The 21,558-nt window shown below is 36.8% G+C and overlaps 1 protein-coding gene across 1 annotated transcript; it reads right to left on the bottom strand.

Moving 5' to 3' along the window:
- Positions 1–15,485: 15,485 nt before the first annotated feature.
- LOC117344667 lies at positions 15,486–20,189 on the bottom strand. Its single transcript, XM_033907495.1, has 12 exons — positions 20,048–20,189; positions 19,606–19,682; positions 19,404–19,487; positions 19,198–19,273; positions 18,742–19,054; positions 18,442–18,609; positions 17,886–18,071; positions 17,360–17,621; positions 16,908–17,054; positions 15,952–16,074; positions 15,705–15,788; positions 15,486–15,588 (listed from the first exon to the last, which is right to left on the bottom strand). Exons 1-12 carry the CDS (start codon positions 20,187–20,189, stop codon positions 15,559–15,561), a joined length of 1,692 nt encoding a protein of 563 aa, XP_033763386.1. The 3' UTR covers positions 15,486–15,558.
- Between the last annotated feature and the right edge of the window lie 1,369 nt (positions 20,190–21,558).

Here is a 21,558-nt window from a genome sequence, read left to right as displayed (position 1 = left end):
CATAAGTTTTATTATTTGTCTCTTCCATGATGTTAAGCATATTTTAACATTAATTAGTGATCAAGTTAGCAAAAATAAGAAGAAATATTACCAGAATTCTTGAAAAACATTTACTGTGTTTGAGCTGAAGTGGGTTCACATGTTCATAGTAACATAATTTGAGAACTGCTCGGTAAAAAGTCTTCAAAATTTCTGTACTAATGCCCCAATGTATACTAGTAATTGCAGCAATGAAGTTGTGCTTGTCCATGACTTTGCTCATTACCCATGAAATACCTTAACACAAACATACCAAACCAAATCTATCTGAGTTACCAATGAATATAACTAGATGATTGAGACCACGGTCCATCAATCTAATTCACAATTTGCAGACCTCTGATTTATGTAACGATTGTTTGGTATTAGTACCAGGAAGATGCGAATTTCGTCACAACACATTAAAGGTCGATAATTTGTGATCGAAATTTCATGTCTTAAAAAACTGTGCTGTTTTAGCTAAGCTTAAGTTAAATTTGGTCCATCAATTTGAATCTCAATTTTCTGACATGGGCCTTGCGAATTTCATAACAACATTTTAAAGTCATCTGAGCCAGTAACATTTTCCAATCCGTAGTCATTTTTAGATCGTCGATCATAGATCGTATTGTGATGGTTTTGTCCATAACTTGTATCACCAAGATGACAAGTCAATGTTGGTCCATCAATTTGGATCACAATTTCCGACCTGGGACATTGTGAATTTCATCAGACACCGTTTGTGGTAATATCAGGTACGATATCCACATAGTCATTGTTGCATGCTGGCAAAGTAAGCAATCGTTCGCCGCTGTGAGGAAGGCTTTGGGTTCTGTCTCCTAGCCGAGACATACCAGAGTCTTTAAAAATGGTAGTTGCTGCTCCTGCTTAGCGCTCAGCATATCAGGAGTGGGACGACTGGTTCGCCCGTCGTCGGTATGTGACCGGGTGGGGTGTGCTGCTGGGTGTCTTTGGCAGTATGCTTCAGTGAGATAGCACTATAAATCGGCAAAAGTTCCGGCATATCGCAAGAAGACTTAACATGAACATACTGCAGCCTCCCAAAACACACATACACACTCGCCACACGCATGCATGTCGCACGCACGGGAGGCCGTCCTTAAATGACCTTAGCTGTTAATAGGACGTTAAACAAAATAAACCAAACCAAACCAAACCATGCACAATCAAAAGGAAAATCAAACATTTCATTGATAAGGACAAAATAGCTCGTCAGTTGAATTAAGGGCTAGTTATAATCCTACTTCAAGAGCCTTGTAGCACAAGTATAGGTGACCTCGGCTACCATTTCAATCCGATGCGTTATACTTTTTTTCTAAACTCACCCCCTTCCTTGCCGCTTTCTTTCTCTCCATCCTCTTCCTCCGTCTTTCCCTCTTCCTCGCCACCTCCTTCCTTTTCCTTTCCCGCTCCACCTTTCTTTCTGCCTTCTTCTCCTCTGTCTATATGTATATATACAAACGCATATGTGTGTTGATCAGGACCAACCATAGGATGCTTAACCCCTGAACTCCCAGGAATTTTTTGGAAGGCTAATGAAAAATCGCAGTTTTTTTTTTCAATGTAAATTTTCTCCCTTTTCCATCAATGTTTTTGGTAAGCAACCCATATATGTTTGGAAACTTGAAAACATGACCTGTTATATTTTTCTACAAATTTTGTTCTATGTGCAACGATGAAGTTACCATGGCAACTGAAATTTGAACATTTTCTAATAAAATTACATTTCAGCTGTTATAAAGGATTCAAAGCAATGGCAATATATTAATATGACCATTTTAGCATTGATTTTAGTCTTATTAATAGAAGAAGTATACTTTTTAACTATAAAAATGTTTGCTACATTTTGTTGTTTGTTGCCATGAAAACGAGGACTTCAAAGAAACTAACACATTTTGTAGATTTCACTATTTCATTTAATTACATAGCTTTTTGATGGATTTTAAAAGGTTTCTAGCAAATGTAGTGTCAATTTATGTATGCTTGCATGAAAATAGATGTCATTTTAAATTAGTGCAAATAATATATGCATATACATAGTTATATCTATCCATGGGAACCAAATGTCATTAAAAAAATTAAGAACGGACACCATTTTCTAAATTCTAATCAGAGTTAAAATTAATGCAGATATTTTTTTCTTCCGCAGATATAAGAACAAACAATGTTTTGTTCATACTTTGCTAAATATATAATTTTAGGGTAATGATTAACAGCTGTTGTCATGGATACCATCTCAGTTATATTACTGATGAATCTGATTTCAACAAGTGTTTTATCCTTTTCGAATGATACAGACATGTATTTCGTCAACAACTTGTTTCCATACAGGCTACACTCACCACACGCATGCATGACCTTAGCTGTTAATAGGACGTTAAACAAAATAAACCAAACCATACAGGCTGTATGTATAAGTATGAAGAGTACCATTTCACTAGTTCTTGACAATGTAGAGAAACTACAAAAATGATTAATTTTGTTCATGTCATGGTGTTTTTCTGCTGTAGTAAGCTGTCAATATGTCCATATGTCGTCTTCAAATCTTGTTTCTGGTAATGCGAGTTGTTTTCAAATACAACATCGCAAAGTTACAAAAACATGGGACTGATAAAGAATGGATAATTTTCTGTTTATTTTACACCAAACATAATTAAGTAACAAGCTCATATTTGTAATTCCTGTTGGTCTTGAAAGAAATGAGCAAGGGGTCTTATTGTGGGAGGAAATCGGAGAACCCAGGGAAAACCCACGTGGTCGGGCAGGTGACCCTATACCTATTCACATCCGATCTGGGTATTGAACCCTGATCGCCAAGGTGAAGGCGAGTGTGCTACCACTGCGCCACCCGATGATGAAATACAATAATGAACAGTCTTACACAGCAACATTACATCAGTGCATCTGTGTTGAAGGCATGCATCTGTAATAGTGAAAAATATGCAAATTAGTTAAATTGTATTTCTAAATAATCAATTCACAATATTATACACTTTATTACAGAGTAAACTCATTAACAAATATATTTCCTCAATAACTGGGTTATCTTACAATCATGGTGAAACAAATATAAAAACATCAATATGAATTTCTACATGAATGATTAATACATACTATCTAATACTACAAATCGACAAAAGTTCCGGCCTATCACAAGGAGACCTAACACGAACATAACGCAGACTCCCAAAACACACATACACACTCACCACACGCATGCATGTCGCACGCAGAGTAAACTCATTAACAAAAATATTTCCTCAATAACTTGGTTATCTTACAATCAAGGTGAAACAAATATAAAAACATCAATATGAATTTCTACATGAATAATTAATACATACTATCTAATACTACAAATATTTTAAGGGGGTAGGGGTAGGTTATAACCTATAGAAGGAAAAATAAACGGTAAAATTCTTTTTTTTTTTTGGTTTAAAATGAGTACTATGCTTGTAGCAAAAAATCTAATAAGACAAATATGAGTGCCCCTCATATTTGACAGATTTATAAACTGTTCAAAAATAAATAGTAAATGCTCGAAAATTGATTTTGGAGCAGTAGTAATAAGAAAAATGTAAAATTTAACAATAAAACTTGCTTTGATATACATAAGTTTTATTATTTGTCTCTTCCATGATGTTAAGCATATTTTAACATTAATTAGTGATCAAGTTAGCAAAAATAAGAAGAAATATTACCAGAATTCTTGAAAAACATTTGCTGTGTTTGAGCTGAAGTGGGTTCACATGTTCATAGTAACATAATTTGAGAACTGCTCGGTAAAAAGTCTTCAAAATTTCTGTACTAATGCCCCAATGTATACTAGTAATTGCAGCAATGAAGTTGTGCTTGTCCATGACTTTGCTCATTACCCATGAAATACCTTAACACAAACATACCAAACCAAATCTATCTGAGTTACCAATGAATATAACTAGATGATTGAGACCACGGTCCATCAATCTAATTCACAATTTGCAGACCTCTGATTTATGTAACGATTGTTTGGTATTAGTACCAGGAAGATGCGAATTTCGTCACAACACATTAAAGGTCGATAATTTGTGATCGAAATTTCATGTCTTAAAAAACTGTGCTGTTTTAGCTAAGCTTAAGTTAAATTTGGTCCATCAATTTGAATCTCAATTTTCTGACATGGGCCTTGCGAATTTCATAACAACATTTTAAAGTCATCTGAGCCAGTAACATTTTCCAATCCGTAGTCATTTTTAGATCGTCGATCATAGATCGTATTGTGATGGTTTTGTCCATAACTTGTATCACCAAGATGACAAGTCAATGTTGGTCCATCAATTTGGATCACAATTTCCGACCTGGGACATTGTGAATTTCATCAGACACCGTTTGTGGTAATATCAGGTACGATATCCACATAGTCATTGTTGCATGCTGGCAAAGTAAGCAATCGTTCGCCGCTGTGAGGAAGGCTTTGGGTTCTGTCTCCTAGCCGAGACATACCAGAGTCTTTAAAAATGGTAGTTGCTGCTCCTGCTTAGCGCTCAGCATATCAGGAGTGGGACGACTGGTTCGCCCGTCGTCGGTATGTGACCGGGTGGGGTGTGCTGCTGGGTGTCTTTGGCAGTATGCTTCAGTGAGATAGCACTATAAATCGGCAAAAGTTCCGGCATATCGCAAGAAGACTTAACATGAACATACTGCAGCCTCCCAAAACACACATACACACTCGCCACACGCATGCATGTCGCACGCACGGGAGGCCGTCCTTAAATGACCTTAGCTGTCAATAGGACGTTAAACAAAATAAACCAAACCAAACCAAACTAATAACAAGACATGCATTTAGATTCAAATAATTTCTAACTGATGAAAAAATTAATTTCACATCATTTCTGTTAATTATTGAGCAAAACATGCTCCATAATACAACTAACAGCAAATCAAGAGGAAAATGACAGGGGGAAAGGATACAAATTCCAAAGTTTAGGATGAGGCCATATATGGTTTGCAGAATGGAATGATGTGAAACAAGCCCCCTGACACAAGTGCACATCACACAATTGACAACCGAACCGAGTCTCCGGACGTCTTTTCTCTATGTTTGGTGCACCATTTCCCTGCAGGTAGGGCGTTAGAATGGTACCTGCTGCCCCCATTGCATGATCGTAAGAGGCGACTAAACTTGGGATCTTATCTTTTCTTTCTTGACAACTTTATTCTTCCTAATGTCTCCCTTGACAATGCCTCACTTTTGGCCTTTAGTTGAGCGTTCGCCCCTGTGAGGAAGGCTTTGGGTTCTGTCCCCTGGCCGAGACATACTAGAGTCTTTAAAAATGGTAGTTTCTACTCCTGCTTAGCGCTCAGCTTATTAGGAGTGGGACGACTTGTTCGCCCGTTGCCAGTATAATGTGACCGGGTTGGGTGTCCTGCTGGGTGTCTTCGGCAGTATGCTTCAGTGTGGTAGCACTATAAATCGGCAAAAGTTACGGCCTATCACAAGGAGACTTAACACGTACATACCGCAGCCTCCCAAAACACACGTACATACTCACCACACGCATGCATGTCGCACACACGGGAGGCCGTCCTTAAATGACCTTACCTGTTAATAGGACGTTAAACCAATAAAATTAAACCAATCGTCCTCAGTCTCGATTGCTTCCTCCCGCCGCTCCTAATACGCACTCTTCACACGCATGCATGTCGCACGCACGGGAGGCCGTCCTTAAATGACATTAGCTGTTAATAGGACGTTAAACAAAATAAAACAAACCAAACCAATCTACATACTCCTTTCTTTCTTCCTTTGTTGGCTTCCACTCATCCTGGCTTTCTGTACAATGAAAAAAACATTTTACCATTGTATCTCACTCCGACAATGATTTTCTTCATAATTTTCAAAGCCAATATACATCACAAAACGGTCCTATAAAATGGATAACGATTTGTCGACCTGAGATTTTTTTATGTTACCGTGGTTTTTTTTTTGTTATTGATGTTTAAAACTCGTTGGCTGACTGTTACAAACGTATTTTACCATTGTATTTCAGCAGGACAAGGATTTTCTTCATAATGTTCAAAGCCAATATACATTACAAAACGGTCCTATAAAATAGATCACGATTTGTCGACCTGAGATTTTCTACGTTACCGTTGTTTTTTTTTGTTTTTTTTTGTTATTGTTACAAAATATAAATATTTCAATGTTTAGAACTCGTTGGCTGACTGTTACAAACGTATTTTACAATTGTATTTCAGTAGGACAAGGATTTTCTTCATAATTTTCAAAGCCAAAATACGTCACAAAACGGTCCTATAAAATGGATCACGATTTGTCGACCTGAGATTTTCCATGTTACCGGGTTTTTTTTGTTATTGTTACAAAATATATATATTTCAATTTTAAAACTCGTTGTTTGACTGTTACAAACGTTTTTTACCATTGTATTTCAGCAGGACAAGGATTTTCTTCATAATTTTCAAAGCCAAAATACATCACAAAACGGTCCTATTAAATGGATCACGATTTGTCGACCTGAGATTTTCTATGTTACCGGTTTTTTTTGTTATTGTTACAAAATATAAATATCTCAATGTTTAAAACTCGATGTCTGACTATTAAATACGTATTTTACCATTGTATTTCAGCAGGACAAGGATTTTCTTCATAATTTTCAAAGCCAATATACATCACAAAACGGTCCTATAAAATGGATAACGATTTGTCGACCTGAGATTTTTGATGTTACCGTGTTGTTGTTTTTTTTGTTATTGTTACAAAATATCAATATTTCAATGTTTAAAACTCGTTGGCTGACTGTTACAAACGTATTTTACCATTGTATATTGTTACAAAATATCAATATTTCAATGTTTAAAACTCGTTGGCTGACTGTTACAAACGTATTTTACCATTGTATTTCAGCAGGACAAGGATTTTCTTCATAATGTTCAAAGCCAATATACATTACAAAACGGTCCTATCAAATGGATCACGATTTGTCGACCTGAGATTTTCTATGTTACCGTTGTTTTTTTTTTTTTTTTTTTTTGTTATTGTTACAAAATATAAATATTTCAATGTTTAGAACTCGTTGGCTGACTGTTACAAACGTATTTTGCAATTGTATTTCAGTAGGACAAGGCTTTTTCTTCATAATTTTCAAAGCCAAAATACATCGCAAAACGGTCCTATAAAATGGATCACGATTTGTCGACCTGAGATTTTCTATCTTACCAGGTTTTTTTTGTTATTGTTACAAAATATCAATATTTCAATGCTTAAAACTCGTTGTCTGACTGTTACAAACGTATTTTACCATTGTATTTCAGGACAAGGATTTTCTTCATAATTTTCAAAGCCAAAATACGTCACAAAACGGTCCTATAAAATGGATCACGATTTGTCGACCTGAGATTTTCCATGTTACCGGTTTTTTTTTGTTATTGTTACAAAATATAGATATTTCAATGTTTAAAACTCGTTGTTTGACTGTTACAAACGTATTTTACCATTGTATTTCAGCAGGACAAGGATTTTCTTCATAATTTTCAAAGCCAAAATACATCACAAAACGGTCCTATCAAATGGATCACGATTTGTCGACCTGAGATTTTCTATGTTACCGTTTTTTTTGTTATTGTTACAAAATATAAATATCTCAATGTTTAAAACTTGTTGTCTGACTATTAAATACGTATTTTACCATTGTATTTCAGCAGGACAAGGATTTTCTTCATAATTTTCAAAGTCAAAATACATCACAAAACGGTCCTATAAAATGGATCACGATTTGTCGACCTGAGTTTTATTGTTACCAATTTGTTTTCGTTATTGTTACAAAATATAAATATTTCAATGCTTAAAACTCGTTGGCTGACTGTTACAAACGTATTTTACCATTGTATCTCACTCCGACAAGGATTTTCTTCATAATTTTCAAAGCCAATTTTCACTGTAAAACGGTCCTATAAAATGGATCACGATTTGTCGACCTGAGCTTTTCTATGTATAATCAATTTTTATTTACTAAAGAATTGAATGTTTTGTATTAATTAGTCGTTGGTTGATTGTTCCAATCGTTAGCACCATTGCATTGCATCCAAACATGGTGTTTTTCATAATTGTTGAAAAACGGTCCTATAAAATGGATCACGATTTGTCGACCTGAGATTTTTTGCTTTACATAATAGTTTATTAACATAAAATATGAATGTTTTCGTTTTTATTATTCCTTGGCTGACTATTCTAATCCTATAGTACCATTGCATTGCATCCAAACACTGTGTTTTTTCATAATTTTCAAAACCCAATATTCACTCTAAAACGGTCCCATAAAATGAATCACGATTTGTCGACCTGAGATTTTTTGCTTTACATAAAAGTTAATTAACATAAAATATGAATATTTTCGTCTTTATTATTCCTTGGCTGACTGTTCTAATCCTATAGTACCATTGCATTGCATCCCGACATGGTGTTTCGTCATTATTTTCAAAACCCAATATTTACTGTAAAATGGTCCTATAAAATGGATCACGTATTGTCGACCTGAGACTCTATGTTTTTCTTTACCATAGAATTGAATGTTTTCGTATTAATTAGTCGTTGGTTGACTGTTCCAATCCTATAGTCCTTACCGATAACTAGGTTATCTCCCTTAGCGAAACAGGTGTCGCTGGTAATCGGGGAACTTCCGGGGGATATTGATGATCGATAAAGATGGCGGACAATAGGATTACTGAAGCGTGTGTAAACAATGATTATAGCCTTGAGAGATTTACTGTGTTAGAGTTGAAGGGTTACCTTAGCAGACACGGACAACCAGTGTCGGGAAATAAATGTCGGCTCATAGATCGTGTCAGAGGAACGAATCGTCTTGGATTGCCTAGTTTACAGGACGTGTTGGCCAAGGACGAGACCGAATGTGAAAGTAGAAAGTTCACGAAACTTACGACGCCGTTGGGTGAGATTCTCCCACATCCAAGTTTATTGTCTTCATGGAATGATGATTTAGACTGCATGCCAAACATTACAGAGAATGAACTCTATAATTACATTGTTTTGAAAATGAATAGTAAAAAGCAACTGAAATCCAAAGTTTTTTTATGAGGATGGACATGTACATTCTATTCTGACATGTGAATTGGACGAAAATACAAGCCATTGTTATGTGAAGTGTAAGGTTTTACCATCATTACCATCGGCAAATAAACATGACACCCCTGATTACGATGTATGGATCATACTTTCAAATGTATCCGGACTTGTCAACTCTGCAGAATGTAATTGTACAGCAGGGTAAGTTTTTTACGGTTCTACTTTACAAATCTGAATATTAAAATTTGTGCAAGATCATCGAACGTTTTCACACTCACGGAAATGTGACTTTATTGACAATTATATTTTAAGTAGATAAATTATAATGCTTTGAATGTTTGTATTTTTATTTTCAGATGACAATGCATATATAATTATTAATGAAATTAATTTAATGTGGTGATTAAATTTTCATGTATAATCTAATGTACTGTAAAAACTGTTCTTGTCGATTTTAAAACGGTGAAGACTTGATTATTGTAAGCTTATATGAATAATTTAAACATACAAATACCTTAGCATTCTTTAGTTGAAACATCAGAAGCATGCAGTGGTAAAAATCATGTCTGAACATGGATAGACTCATGATAAGGTCTACTAGTAATGAAATAGCAAAGAAGTGTACACAACTACCAGTACCATCTGTCTATGCAGTAACAAGTGATACTTTATGTTGCTTTTATTTTTGTTTATGAATTTTCATTTTTTTTTATTCAGAGAAGGAGAGGCCTGCAATCACATATCAGCACTATTGTACGCCATGGTCGATATTACCCCGATGAAAAGAGATGGAAAGCTGGCACCAACATTTAAAAAGTGTAAATGGAGCAATCCACGAAAGAGGAAGCTAAGTCCCAAGAAAGCTGAGGATTTACAGTTTAAAAACATAAATTCAGCAGTAGTAGCGACACATCATCATGAAAGAGTGTTAAATTATTTGACATCAAAAAGTCTACTTTTGATGTGTCATGTTTCAGGGGAAAACTTCATAGTTTTAACTCAAATGCAGGTTGGTTAACCAACTTTTTGAAGGACAGTACCAGTACACCTGTAGAGAAACTTCCATTGCTTCATAACATAACTTTAAATTATGCAGAGCATGTAGACCTGAAGCAACCCTCTTGTGTTTTAGCAATGGATAGTTATTTCAAATCTCTGGAAATGTCGGTTGAGGATTGTTTTATTGTTGAGAAACTAACCCGAGAACAGTCTGGGAGCGAACTGTGGATGTCTGCTAGACAAGAGAGGATAACATCTTCAAACTTTGGGAAGGTTTTTAAGCGAAAGGACTTTAGAGAACCAGATGCATTACTGCGTGATCTGTGTGGCTATACGACATTTTCTAGTAAATATGTTGATTATGGGAAAAAATATGAGGTGGCAGCCACAAGGACATACATTAAAAGTGTAAAACTAGCTCATCCTTGACTTACCATAAAGAAGTGCGGTTTGTTTTTAAACCCTAAATACCCTTATTTAGGTGCAAGCCCAGATGGACTTGTGTACTGTACATGTACCAATTTTAAGCCCTATGGTCATGGTTTACTGGAGGTGAAGTGTCCAGCATCTATGGCATGGAGGATGCTTACACCTGAAGAATGTGCTAGAGACCCTAAATTTTACTGTTTTTTAAATGATGATGGAAAAGTGATCCTGAAAAGACACCATAACTATTTCTATCAGGTTCAAGGTCAAATGGGAGTTACAGGTAGAAAGTGGTGTGATTTTGTTGTGTGGACATGTAGTGGGAAAGTGTCAGTTGAGAGGATATGGTTTGACGAGGACCTGTGGTCGGAAATGGTGTCTAAACTTGAAAAGTTTTATATACGTGCTTTTCTCCCAGAAATGTTCAGTAATCGTGTTGCGAGAGGTCCGAAACTATTTCAAGAAATATAATGTAAATACAATGTATTGTACATCCATCATACCCCGGGTACTACCCTGGTATATATATATCTACCAACGTTGTACGTACATGTATGTATGAGTTCAAAATATCTATATTTAATAATTAGTGATTAACTGATCAAAACTTTGTATTTTGTAATTTAGTCTCCTGACTGTATATATAGTATATATCACTTAGGTATTTTGAGTTGGGTTTCTGTGACGTCAATAGGTTTCCATGACGTCAATGTTGGTGTTAAAATTAAATCATTTGTTCAGACTCCCATATTTTCACATTGTGATAATTTGATAAAATTCATATTCCAAGATTCAATAATCAAGATTGTTTATTACTCCGACACACTTAAGCTCGAGAGGTCAAACAAGTGTACAGCAATGTTGCAATGATATTAACATGATAATATTAATTAATCTACTTGTTTAAATGTGAGCAGATCTTATATGGACAAAATTATAATTGTTCATATCACTATTTCTTACTTTTAATCATAATCATAATGAGTTGTGAGAATCTGGGAAAGATGAATTTAGTGGAATAGTAATTGATGATACATGACAACTTCTATACACTATTAACCAAAAGTAGATTTAGTGTACAGTAGATAGTTTTAAGTCTATATCCTGAAGCTACATAAAACAGCCAGATGCTAGTTACGTATATACTTGAAAAATCCATTTCTGTGGGTGAAAAGACTAGTGTCAACAAGTAGGTCACTGTGACATTTGTTTTTACCATTTTTACCTAACTTTTTTTCACTGAACTTTTTGTGAACAAGTTTTCTTTTCAAAGCACACGAATAAAAAAAAAAGCATGATCTGTTGTTAGATTTATTGCATTTTGAATGAATTTGTTGATGTTCAAATCTACTGCGGATTGATTTTCGGTGGTACTAAAGGCGGATGCAAATTTGTAAGTCTAGCACACAGTTTCCATACTTTTGAAGCGCGACTTGCCATAGTAATTGGCATAACACCTTGCACAATACGGAAGTTCTTTATTCTTTCCATCTGTCGTTCTACGTGGATGCGAGCATTTGCAATTTGTTTTGTTTTTGTAACTTCACGTCTTGAAAATTTGACATTTTTACGTTTAAAAGGTGGTATAATAAGGTGTTCACCTGAAGGTGTAGTTAAATCTGCTATAGTAAAACCTTTGTCGGCCATGATTGCATCACCAGGTTCACACATTTCAACAATACCACTTTCTTTGGTGATCTGCTTGTCACTTATACTACCACACCACAGATCAGATACACAAGTTACACTGCCAGCTGGACTTATTCCCACCAAAGATTTCCATGTCATATGTGACTTGTAGTCGCTGTACATAAGGGATTTACATTGTAACGAGCTAGGTGTTTCTGTACGTATTTCAGTTGCATCAATGACAACTCGTGTACTTGGAAATTATTGCTTAAATATTTCTGGCATGTTACTGTCTATGGCGTCTCTAGGAGTCCACATCACCAAATCAGATAACTGACAGTCCAAATAATCAAGCCACTTGTTGAAAATGTCACCACAAGTGATGGTGGACACACACAATCTGAAGGCTAGGCCCTCAAGCAAAAGTCCCAGTCTCAGTCGCATAAGCACCATAAAAAAACCTCATCCACGACTCTTAATATCCTCGGGCGGCCACCACTTCCAGTCCTGTTGGTACTGTTGCTTCCTCGTGCTGTCCGTTCCTCAGCATCATCTTTCACTTCCATCATAAAGGGCCTCAAATGTATCGCTGTCTGGTATTCCAGTATAAAAAAATAATCTTCTGATCATCAGATTTAATGTCATCATATGTTAATAAAGGTAGACACACTTGCATCACTAGCATCAACACATTCAATATCAACCGTTTGACATCCAACTTCTTTAAAAAAAGACACACTTGCATCATCTGTTTGAGTTTCAACTGTTTTTGATGTAGCCTCGGTTTGTACGTACTGGTTTCGTATTGTTGATCGATCTGAATCTGTTTGTCCAAAATAATCATGTACTCGCAACGATGTGTCAAGAATGGATTCTGATGTTATGAATCCCTGAGCCAATTCAAATGAGCTGTTTGAACTGTTGCTGCTGTTAAGATCACTCTCCTCCTCCACATTGATTACAACTTCACATTCAATATCCAGATTTTCATCAAGTTTCTGCAAAAAAAAAAAAATAATAATAATAATTAACAACAGCTTTTAAGATTGATTAATTTCTGGAAAATGTTACTTAAAGAATATTCATAGAGTAAATTATTCTGTTCAAATATGATAGCCTGAACATGATTATAGTTGTTTTAAATGGCAATTGACATAACATTAATTTAATTAAGATTTATTTTCATGTTAGATGTCTGGCTCAGATTTTATTTAGGCAAGGTGTCAGAATCAGTTTGGCAATATACAACATACAGGTAATAAACAACTAGACCACCTATGATTTGACATGTTTCAATTACCATGTCATAAAAATATTACAGCAACATTATTTGAAATGTGTATATATGTGGCCATATAACACATACAAGTGATTGATTCAATCTCTGGTAAATAATTTATAACCTCAAAGAAAATGGGCTAGTTTGTCAGTGGATTGATTATATTTAGGCTTGATTGCTTATGTGGTAATTAAAACAGGCACTGTGTGTCACTCGACTCACCGTTGGGCAGGTAACATTCCCTGACCCAGGTAACAAAACTGGACCACCTGTGATCACGTTTCCTGCCCTGGCTAATTTTGACACACGTGTGCGCTCTCGTTCGCGATCGTGTTATTACTCATATAAAGTTTGTAAAAGGTAATTAATTGAGAGTTATAATATATACACGTCTTACGTTACACTTGATTTTACTCGCCGATATTTACAACTAGGGCTAGGCCTGTAACGAAACCGTAACCAGATCAATGAATGTGTTGTTTACTTTAATCAAAAATCGAAATGTGTGAAGGATAAAGAAAATATTGGAAAGTGATATATTACTTGTTTTGAAAATTTTACTGCCAAATGGTGATGGAATTGGATGAACAGGTGATGGCCCGGCTCTGTCGATGAAATGGTCGGAACATATCAAACTGTTCTTCGTCTGTTTGAATGTTTTCATCACTAATTTGCATCGCTGCAACCACACTTTTCTCACTCGGTCCTTGGCTGGAAATCTATGCGGAGTTATCATTCTCGTGCCAACATTTTTCCCTATGTAATTGCTGCACATGCAGCAATATTTCTTCGTTTTTGGTGGCATCGTCGTAACTAAGTCGTTTTGACAGATTGACGGATAGCCCCCGGAAGTTGATTTTGTTTGCGTTTGGTAGCGCCGACTAGCGGCAAGGGTAAGAAAATTAGGGTGAGATAACCTAGTTATCGGAAAGGACTATAGTACCCTTGCATTGCATCCAAACATGGTGTTTCTTCATAATCATTGTTATCCAATATTCACTGTAAAACGGTCCTATAAAATGGATCACGATTTGTCGACTGAGCTTCTCTATGTATAATTAATTTTTATTTACTAAAGAATTGAATGTTTTCGTATTAATTAGATTTTCATTTACTAGAGAGATGTATATTTGCGTATTTATTAGTTGTTGGTTGACTGTTCCAATCCTATAATCCATTGCATTGCATTGCATCCCATCTTGTCGTTTCTTCATAATTTTCAAAGTCCAATATTCATTGTAAAACGGTCCTATAAAATGGATCACGATTTGTTGACCCGATATTTCTTGTTTCGAAACATTTTTTTTATTGTTGAAAATCATGAATATGATTAGTTTTCGTTGTCTTCATCCCAGGTCGACATATAATTATCCATTTGATAAGGCTGTTGTTTGACATAAACTGATCTATATGAATAAAATCCAACGGAAGTATTATTGGTGTCTATTGATTTGAACCATCAATCAACCAATCTGGAAGAAAAATAAAACTGACTACGAAATAAAAGCAAACTATACATTTATTTCTCAATTGACATATATGTACCAATATTTACAAATAGATGAATAATCATTTAATATTTACATAGACCAATATGTATATATATTACAATATTTACAATTAAATAATTTGATTTCTACAAAATTACAAATAAATTAAACGATTATGTTATATACAGAATTATATGAATTTAATAAATTAACAATTTATTTATATACAGAATTATAAAGTTGAATAAATTAAGAGATTACGTATATGTACAGAATTATGAAGATTTAATAAATTAACTGATTGTATATTTATATACAGAATTAAAAAGATAAATAAATTAACTGATTACATTAATATACAGAAATATAAATGTTGAATACATCAAGCGATTATATATATATATAAAGAATTTTACAAGTTGAATAAATTAATTGTCTTTTTATATACATAGTTGAATTGAATAAATTAAATGATAATATATACAAATGAGTTAATAAATTAATAAAATAGATTTTTTCAAATATATACAAAATAATGCGTGGCGGCGGTTCACTCGACAGCGACGCGAGCGGTGATGGATGACTTATGAGGCCAGGACGCCTGGGGTGAGGATCTACCTCCTGGGCTTCTTTACTGGTGAAGGCTACAATGTAAAAATGATAACCAATGTTATAATAAAAACACAAAAGGTCGTATTTGGAAGGAAAAACGACATATTTGAAAATTTTAATTACAATTCGTTACTTGTGAAATACTTACGCCGATCACGTCGCTGTCGTTATCAGAGGGTGCTGGACAAGCAGGGGACTGCGGACCGATGTCTGGAGCTGGCTGATTGCCATCCTGCAATGTTAAGAGTAAGAACTTTAATGTGATAGATAAAACTTATAAGCATTGCTGATATTTCATCCATAAAGAAAGCTTGTCAGGAATACTTAAAAAAAAAAGAATAGAAAAAAAATAAATACCTAAAAAAAAGAAAGAGAAAAATGAAATAAATAAATACCTGATAGATACTGTTGATTTTGCTCCAGACATCGACTCTGGCGTCCTTCTGCCGAGAGCGGTCATAGTACCTGTCCGCAGTCCGTGGGCTATGGGCCATGTGCTTGACACATTTTGACATGGTCTGCAACAAACACATAAACTTAGGATCATTTTCAAAGCACTTTTTTTTAAAACATTATAAACGATAACACTGAATCTTTCCGAGATAATGTTCAGTCGCAAAATTGCTCTTGTTTTACAGGAACTTTTTTTCCCGCTTAAGTAATGGATCAATGACACAGCCTCGGAAAATGGATCTCTTTTTTTCCACCTATGGATAATCATGTCCATATACTGGATCTCGATAGGTCGACCTTTACTATTATGTAATATTTTATCAAATTGCATCTTACCGTTGGGAAGAGCTTGTTACCTTGATCGGTAGTGGTTTGGTTTGGTTTGGTTTTATTGGTTTAACTTCTTGTTAACAGCTAAGGTCATTTAAGGACGGCCTCCCGTGCGAGCGACATGCATGCCTGTGGTGAGTGCGTATGTGTGTTTTGGGAGGCTGCGGTATGTTTGTGTTTAGTCTCTTTGTGATAGGCCGGAACTTTTGCCGATTTATAGTGCTACCTCACTGAAGCATACTGCCGAAGACACCCAGCAGCACACCCCACCCGGTCACATTATACTGACAACAGGCGAACCAGTCGTCCCACTCCTAATATGCTGAGCGCCAAGCAGGAGTAGCAACTACCATTTTTAAAGACTCTGGTATGTCTCGGCCAGGGGACAGAACCCAAAGCCTTCCTCACAGGGGCGAACGCTCAACTAAAGGCCAAAAGTGAGGCATTGTCAAGGGAGACATTAGGAAGAAGAAAGTTTGTAAGAAGGAAAAGAAAAGATAAGATCCAAAATTCAGTCGCCTCTTACGATCATGCAATGGGGGCAGCAGGTACAATTATTACGCCCTACCTGCAGGGCAGGGTCGGTGGTAAAGACCAGCTTCGACCCCCGACCAAAGCCGTCCTTGGCCACGTATGCCTTGAGGTCTACCGCGAGGGACGTCTTTATCAGCAACGGACATTCCTTCCCCGACCGAGCTTCCTTATGTTCGAAGATCTGTAAAGAAAAAAAAAGAGAAGGATCACGATTTGTCGACCTTCGACTTTCTATGTTTTTTGGGTTTTTTTGCAAAACATGGAAGTTTATGTATTTAGCATTCGTTGAGTAAATGTCCCAAGCCTATATTATCATTGCATTTCACTCCGACACACCAAAATGAAACAAACACCGTAAAACGGTCCTATAAAATGGATCACGATTTGTCGACCTGGGGAAAAACATAATTGCAGCCTTTGGTAGCTTTCAAAGAATTTAATATGAAAAAAGTGTTCTTTAAGCACATATGACAAAGAAAATCTAACCTTCAGCTCGGTCGAGGTACAGTCATCAGCTGGGCTGGCCTTATTGACTTCAGTTCGTTCCAGGTTTGCCAGATCGCCAGCCCGCTTCCCGTTGCTGATGAAGTGTTGTAGAAGTAAGCAGTCCCTCGCCTCGGCGGTGTCAGACCGGGAGAGAGGTCCTTCCTTCTTCAGCAGTTCGGTGACTCTCCTCGGTCTGACACCGTTCAGGTAGGCCCCAAACATCTGGGGCGTGAGTTGAAGTCCAGCTTTGTCCTCACACCCCCTGTAATGTGAAAAAAAAATTCAAATAATGCTTAAAGAATATGTAATATATGAAAACCATTTGAAATGAAGTCCGCATCATAAGTGTGTTATATGGAATGCTACGATCTGAAACCTTAAATTTAAAACCTTGGATATCCTACGAATAAACCTACATGTTCAACGAAAATCACAATTTCCAAAAAAAGGACATTTTAACATTCCAAAAAAGATCAGGAATTTAGCATCTGCTATACTTGAGCACACGTTTATAAAGAATAATTACCTCTGAACCGCCGCCTGCTGTATCTCATCCTCTAGAGATTTACCTATGTTCTTCAGAGAAATTCGCAGGGTCTGGAGAGCATCTACCCGTATCCCCAACTGGCGCTGCCAGTCGAAGGATGCGGATTGAAACTCTACGAATTTCCCCAAAGAACAGAGGTAGATATTTACTGTCTCTGGCTTCAGACTAAATTAAGAAGAAAATAAATATATATCACTGTTTGTCATGCAAAATGAAATAAACATATGTATCTAGCAATATATAACCTTACCAACTGTAAGCGGGTGCTATCAGCCCATGGCTGTCAACTGGAGTATGAATATGACAGTAAATAAATCTAGGTTATAAAAGAATGCATAATAAATACGTTGTCATATGAAGTTGAATCTAACCAATGATTTGTAAAATCTTGTCGGGTATTCTACTGTACCCCCTACTAAGGTATGGGAATTTGAATTCCGTTGATAAATGAGCACTACATTACATTTGCCGTTGTGGAGCTAGCATTCATAAGTTCACGAATATCAACGTTGTCCAGTGAGATAACAATGCTTACCTTAAGAGTAGATTATCTATCAAGCCACCGTCCTCGCCTATGTCCTTCTGGCCAAGGACGGTGGCTTTCGAAAGGCCCTGCGGGAGCATGGTCCGGATCCCGGTCTCGTGGGCTGCTGCAGTGTTTGTCGACTGTCGTCGACCGGTGATCCGGTTTCGACTGTGTCGCCTACAAATGATGTTAAAAATAAAGGTCATGACATACAATGATATATGGTGTCTCAGAAACTTCAACAGGGTAATTGTTCATTGACGTTTAAAGAAACTTAAAACATAACATTGTCACTTCTAGTTCACTTACGCATACTCCCGCAGGGCTTGGCCCAAGGAGGTCTTGTCCACCTCCTTTACCCCAGGCGTCCTGGCCTCCTTCATCGCATCTAGGAACTCCTCCGTTCCCTTCTGAAGTGAGTGGATCCTAGCCAGATGGAGATCCAGTCTCGTGGTCGAGGAGCTGCATCCCTCCAGGCGACAGGATAGCTTTGGTGACAACCTTCCAGTCCTCTGGTACCCCTGGAGGAAGACCTGGTTGGCTGCCTCGACCGCGGTCATCTCGTGGAACTGTGTTAAGAAATGAAGGATTTTGATGAATGGTACTTTTGTAAATAGTCGAACTGGAGGTCAATTAGACCTATTAAAAGGATCACGAATTGTCGACCAATGATACGTTCCATGAAATAGACCACGATGTGTAGACCTGAAACATGATATGTTAAATATGTTCGAGATATATTTCAGTAAAACTTCAAAGACATACCTGACGAAGGTGCCGGGAAATAATTTTCCAGCACCTTGTCGCAGTCCGGCATCGGGCACTCGCGCTTGGGCCTATGCTGAAAAATGAGATAAAAATAAAATAATAGTAATGATCTACATCAACCGTCATGTTATTGTATGTGTAAGCGTTCTACTTTGCAGAAGAACATCTATTCCGAGCTACTACAAACTAGCACTGTGTCTTACCCGCGTGCCCTCTGCCGGACGTTCCACGATGTCCTGGATCTCCATCTGACCGTCATCATCATCATCTGTCTGCTCTTCCGATTCCTATAAGAAATAAGTACTGCATCATATACTTGATTAATACAAAAATGAAAGTGGATAAAATGAACATTTGCTTCTGCTATAAGAATGACTGAAAGGTAAATTTAACAGTTTTACATACATTCATAGCCTCTTCTAACTCCTCAAGACGGTATTCCTTTTTTTCTGCCTTCGTAGGCCTCCACTCGTCCGCGCTGTCTGTAAAATGAAGATAATTGTAATTCAGCAATACAGTGTTGTTGTTTCTTTATCGGTTCAAATATTTACCCACATATCAACTTTCAGATCCCGTAAACTTATTTTCTTTCAAATGTTTAGTTAAAAATATTTTGATACTAACCTTCATGGTTGTCCCACCTCTCGCTCGATGGCCCGTCACTCTCCTCATTCCTCTCCTGATTATGCTATAGAAAATAAGATCTATTATAACTACAGTGGTTGATAAAAGAGCCAAGTGGCACAAGCGTAGGTGACATCGACAACCATCTATTGCATTGCATTGGATAATTTGAAAATTACGATACATTTAAATCCAATGCATCATATTTTTTTTCTAAACTCACCTCTTTCCTTGCCTCTTTCCTCTCCTTCTTCCGCTCTTTCCTTTCCAGCCTCTTCCTTCGTATTTCCTTCTTCCTTTCCACCTCTGCCTCTTCCTCCGCTGCCCTGCAGGTAGGGAGTAAGAATGGTACCTGCTGCCACCATTGCACGATCGTAAGAGGCGACCAAATTTGGGATCTTATCTTTTCTCTTTCTGAACAACTTTCTTCTTCCTAATGTCTCCCTAGACAATGCCTCACTTTTGGCTTTCAGTTGAGCGTTCGCCGCTGTGAGGAAGGTTTTTGGGTTCTGTCCCCTAGCCGAGACATACCAGTCTTTAAAAATGGTAGTTGCTACTCCTGCTTGGCGCTCAGCATATTAGGAGTGGGACGACTGGTTCGCCCGTTGTCAGTATAATGTGACCGGGTGGGGTGTGCTGCTGGGTGTCTTCGGCAGTATGCTTCAGTGAGGTAGCACTATAAATCGGCAAAAGTTACGGCCTATCACAAGGAGACTTAACACGTACATACCGCAGCCTCCCAAAACACACATACACACTCACCACTCGCATGCATGTCGCACGCACGGGAGGCCGTCCTAAAATGACCTTAGCTGTCAATAGGATGTTAAACCAATAAAACCAAACCAATCGTCCTCAGTCTGGATTGCTTCCTTCCCGCCGCTCCTAATACGCACTCTTCACACGCATGCATGCCGCACGCACGGGAGGCCGTCCTTAAATGACCTTAGCTGTTAATAGGACGTTAAACAAAATAAACCAGACCAAACCAATCTACATAATCCTTTCTTCCTTTGTTGGCTTCAACTCATCCTGGCTTTCTGTACAATGAAGAAAACATATTTTATCTCACTCCGACAAGGATTTTCTTCATAATTTTCAAAGCCAATATACATCACAAAACGGTCCTATAAAATTGATCACGATTTGTCGACCAGAGATTTTCTATGTTACCGGTTTGTTTTTGTTATTTTTACAAAATATCAATATTTCCATCTTTAAAACTCGTTGGCTGACTGTTACAAACGTATTTTACCATTGTATCTCACTCCGACAAGGATTTTCTTCATAATTTTCAAAGCCAAATACATCACAAAACGGTCCTATAAAATTGATCACGATTTGTCGACCTGAGATTTTCTATGTTACCGGTTTGTTTTTGTTATTTTTACAAAATATCAATATTTCCATCTTTAAAACTCGTTGGCTGACTGTTACAAACGTATTTTACCATTGTATCTCACTCCGACAAGGATTTTCTTCATAATTTTCAAAGCCAATATTCACTGTAAAACGGTCCTATAAAATGGATCACGATTTGTCGACCTCAGCTTTTCTATGTATAATCAATTTTTATTTACTAAAGAATTGAATGTTTTTGTATTAATTAGTCGTCGGTTGATTGTTCCAATCGTATAGTACCTATAATCCATTGCATTGCATTGCATCCAATCATGTCGTTTCTTCATAATTTTCAAAGTCCAATATTCATTGTAAAACGGTCCTATGAAATGG

Source organism: Pecten maximus, chromosome 16 (assembly GCF_902652985.1).
Source record: "Pecten maximus chromosome 16, xPecMax1.1, whole genome shotgun sequence".
In the NCBI taxonomy this organism is placed as follows: Eukaryota; Metazoa; Mollusca; class Bivalvia; order Pectinida; family Pectinidae; genus Pecten; species Pecten maximus.
The sequence above is the reverse complement of the archived record's forward strand: the minus strand, read 5'-3'. Positions and strand labels throughout refer to the sequence as shown.

Bases quoted from the DNA above. Each gene is read 5' to 3' on its own strand.
- LOC117344667 (XM_033907495.1), bottom strand. From the start codon at position 20,189: ATGGTGGCAGCAGGTACCATTCTTACTCCCTACCTGCAGGGCAGCGGA. The intron at 18,610-18,741 runs GTAAGTGAACTA...CATCATTTGTAG, and splicing joins CAAGCCCTGCGGGAGTATGC to GCGACACAGTCGAAACCGGA. The intron at 16,075-16,907 runs GTAGGGCGTAAT...TGTTTGTTGCAG, and splicing joins CCACCGACCCTGCCCTGCAG to ACCATGTCAAAATGTGTCAA.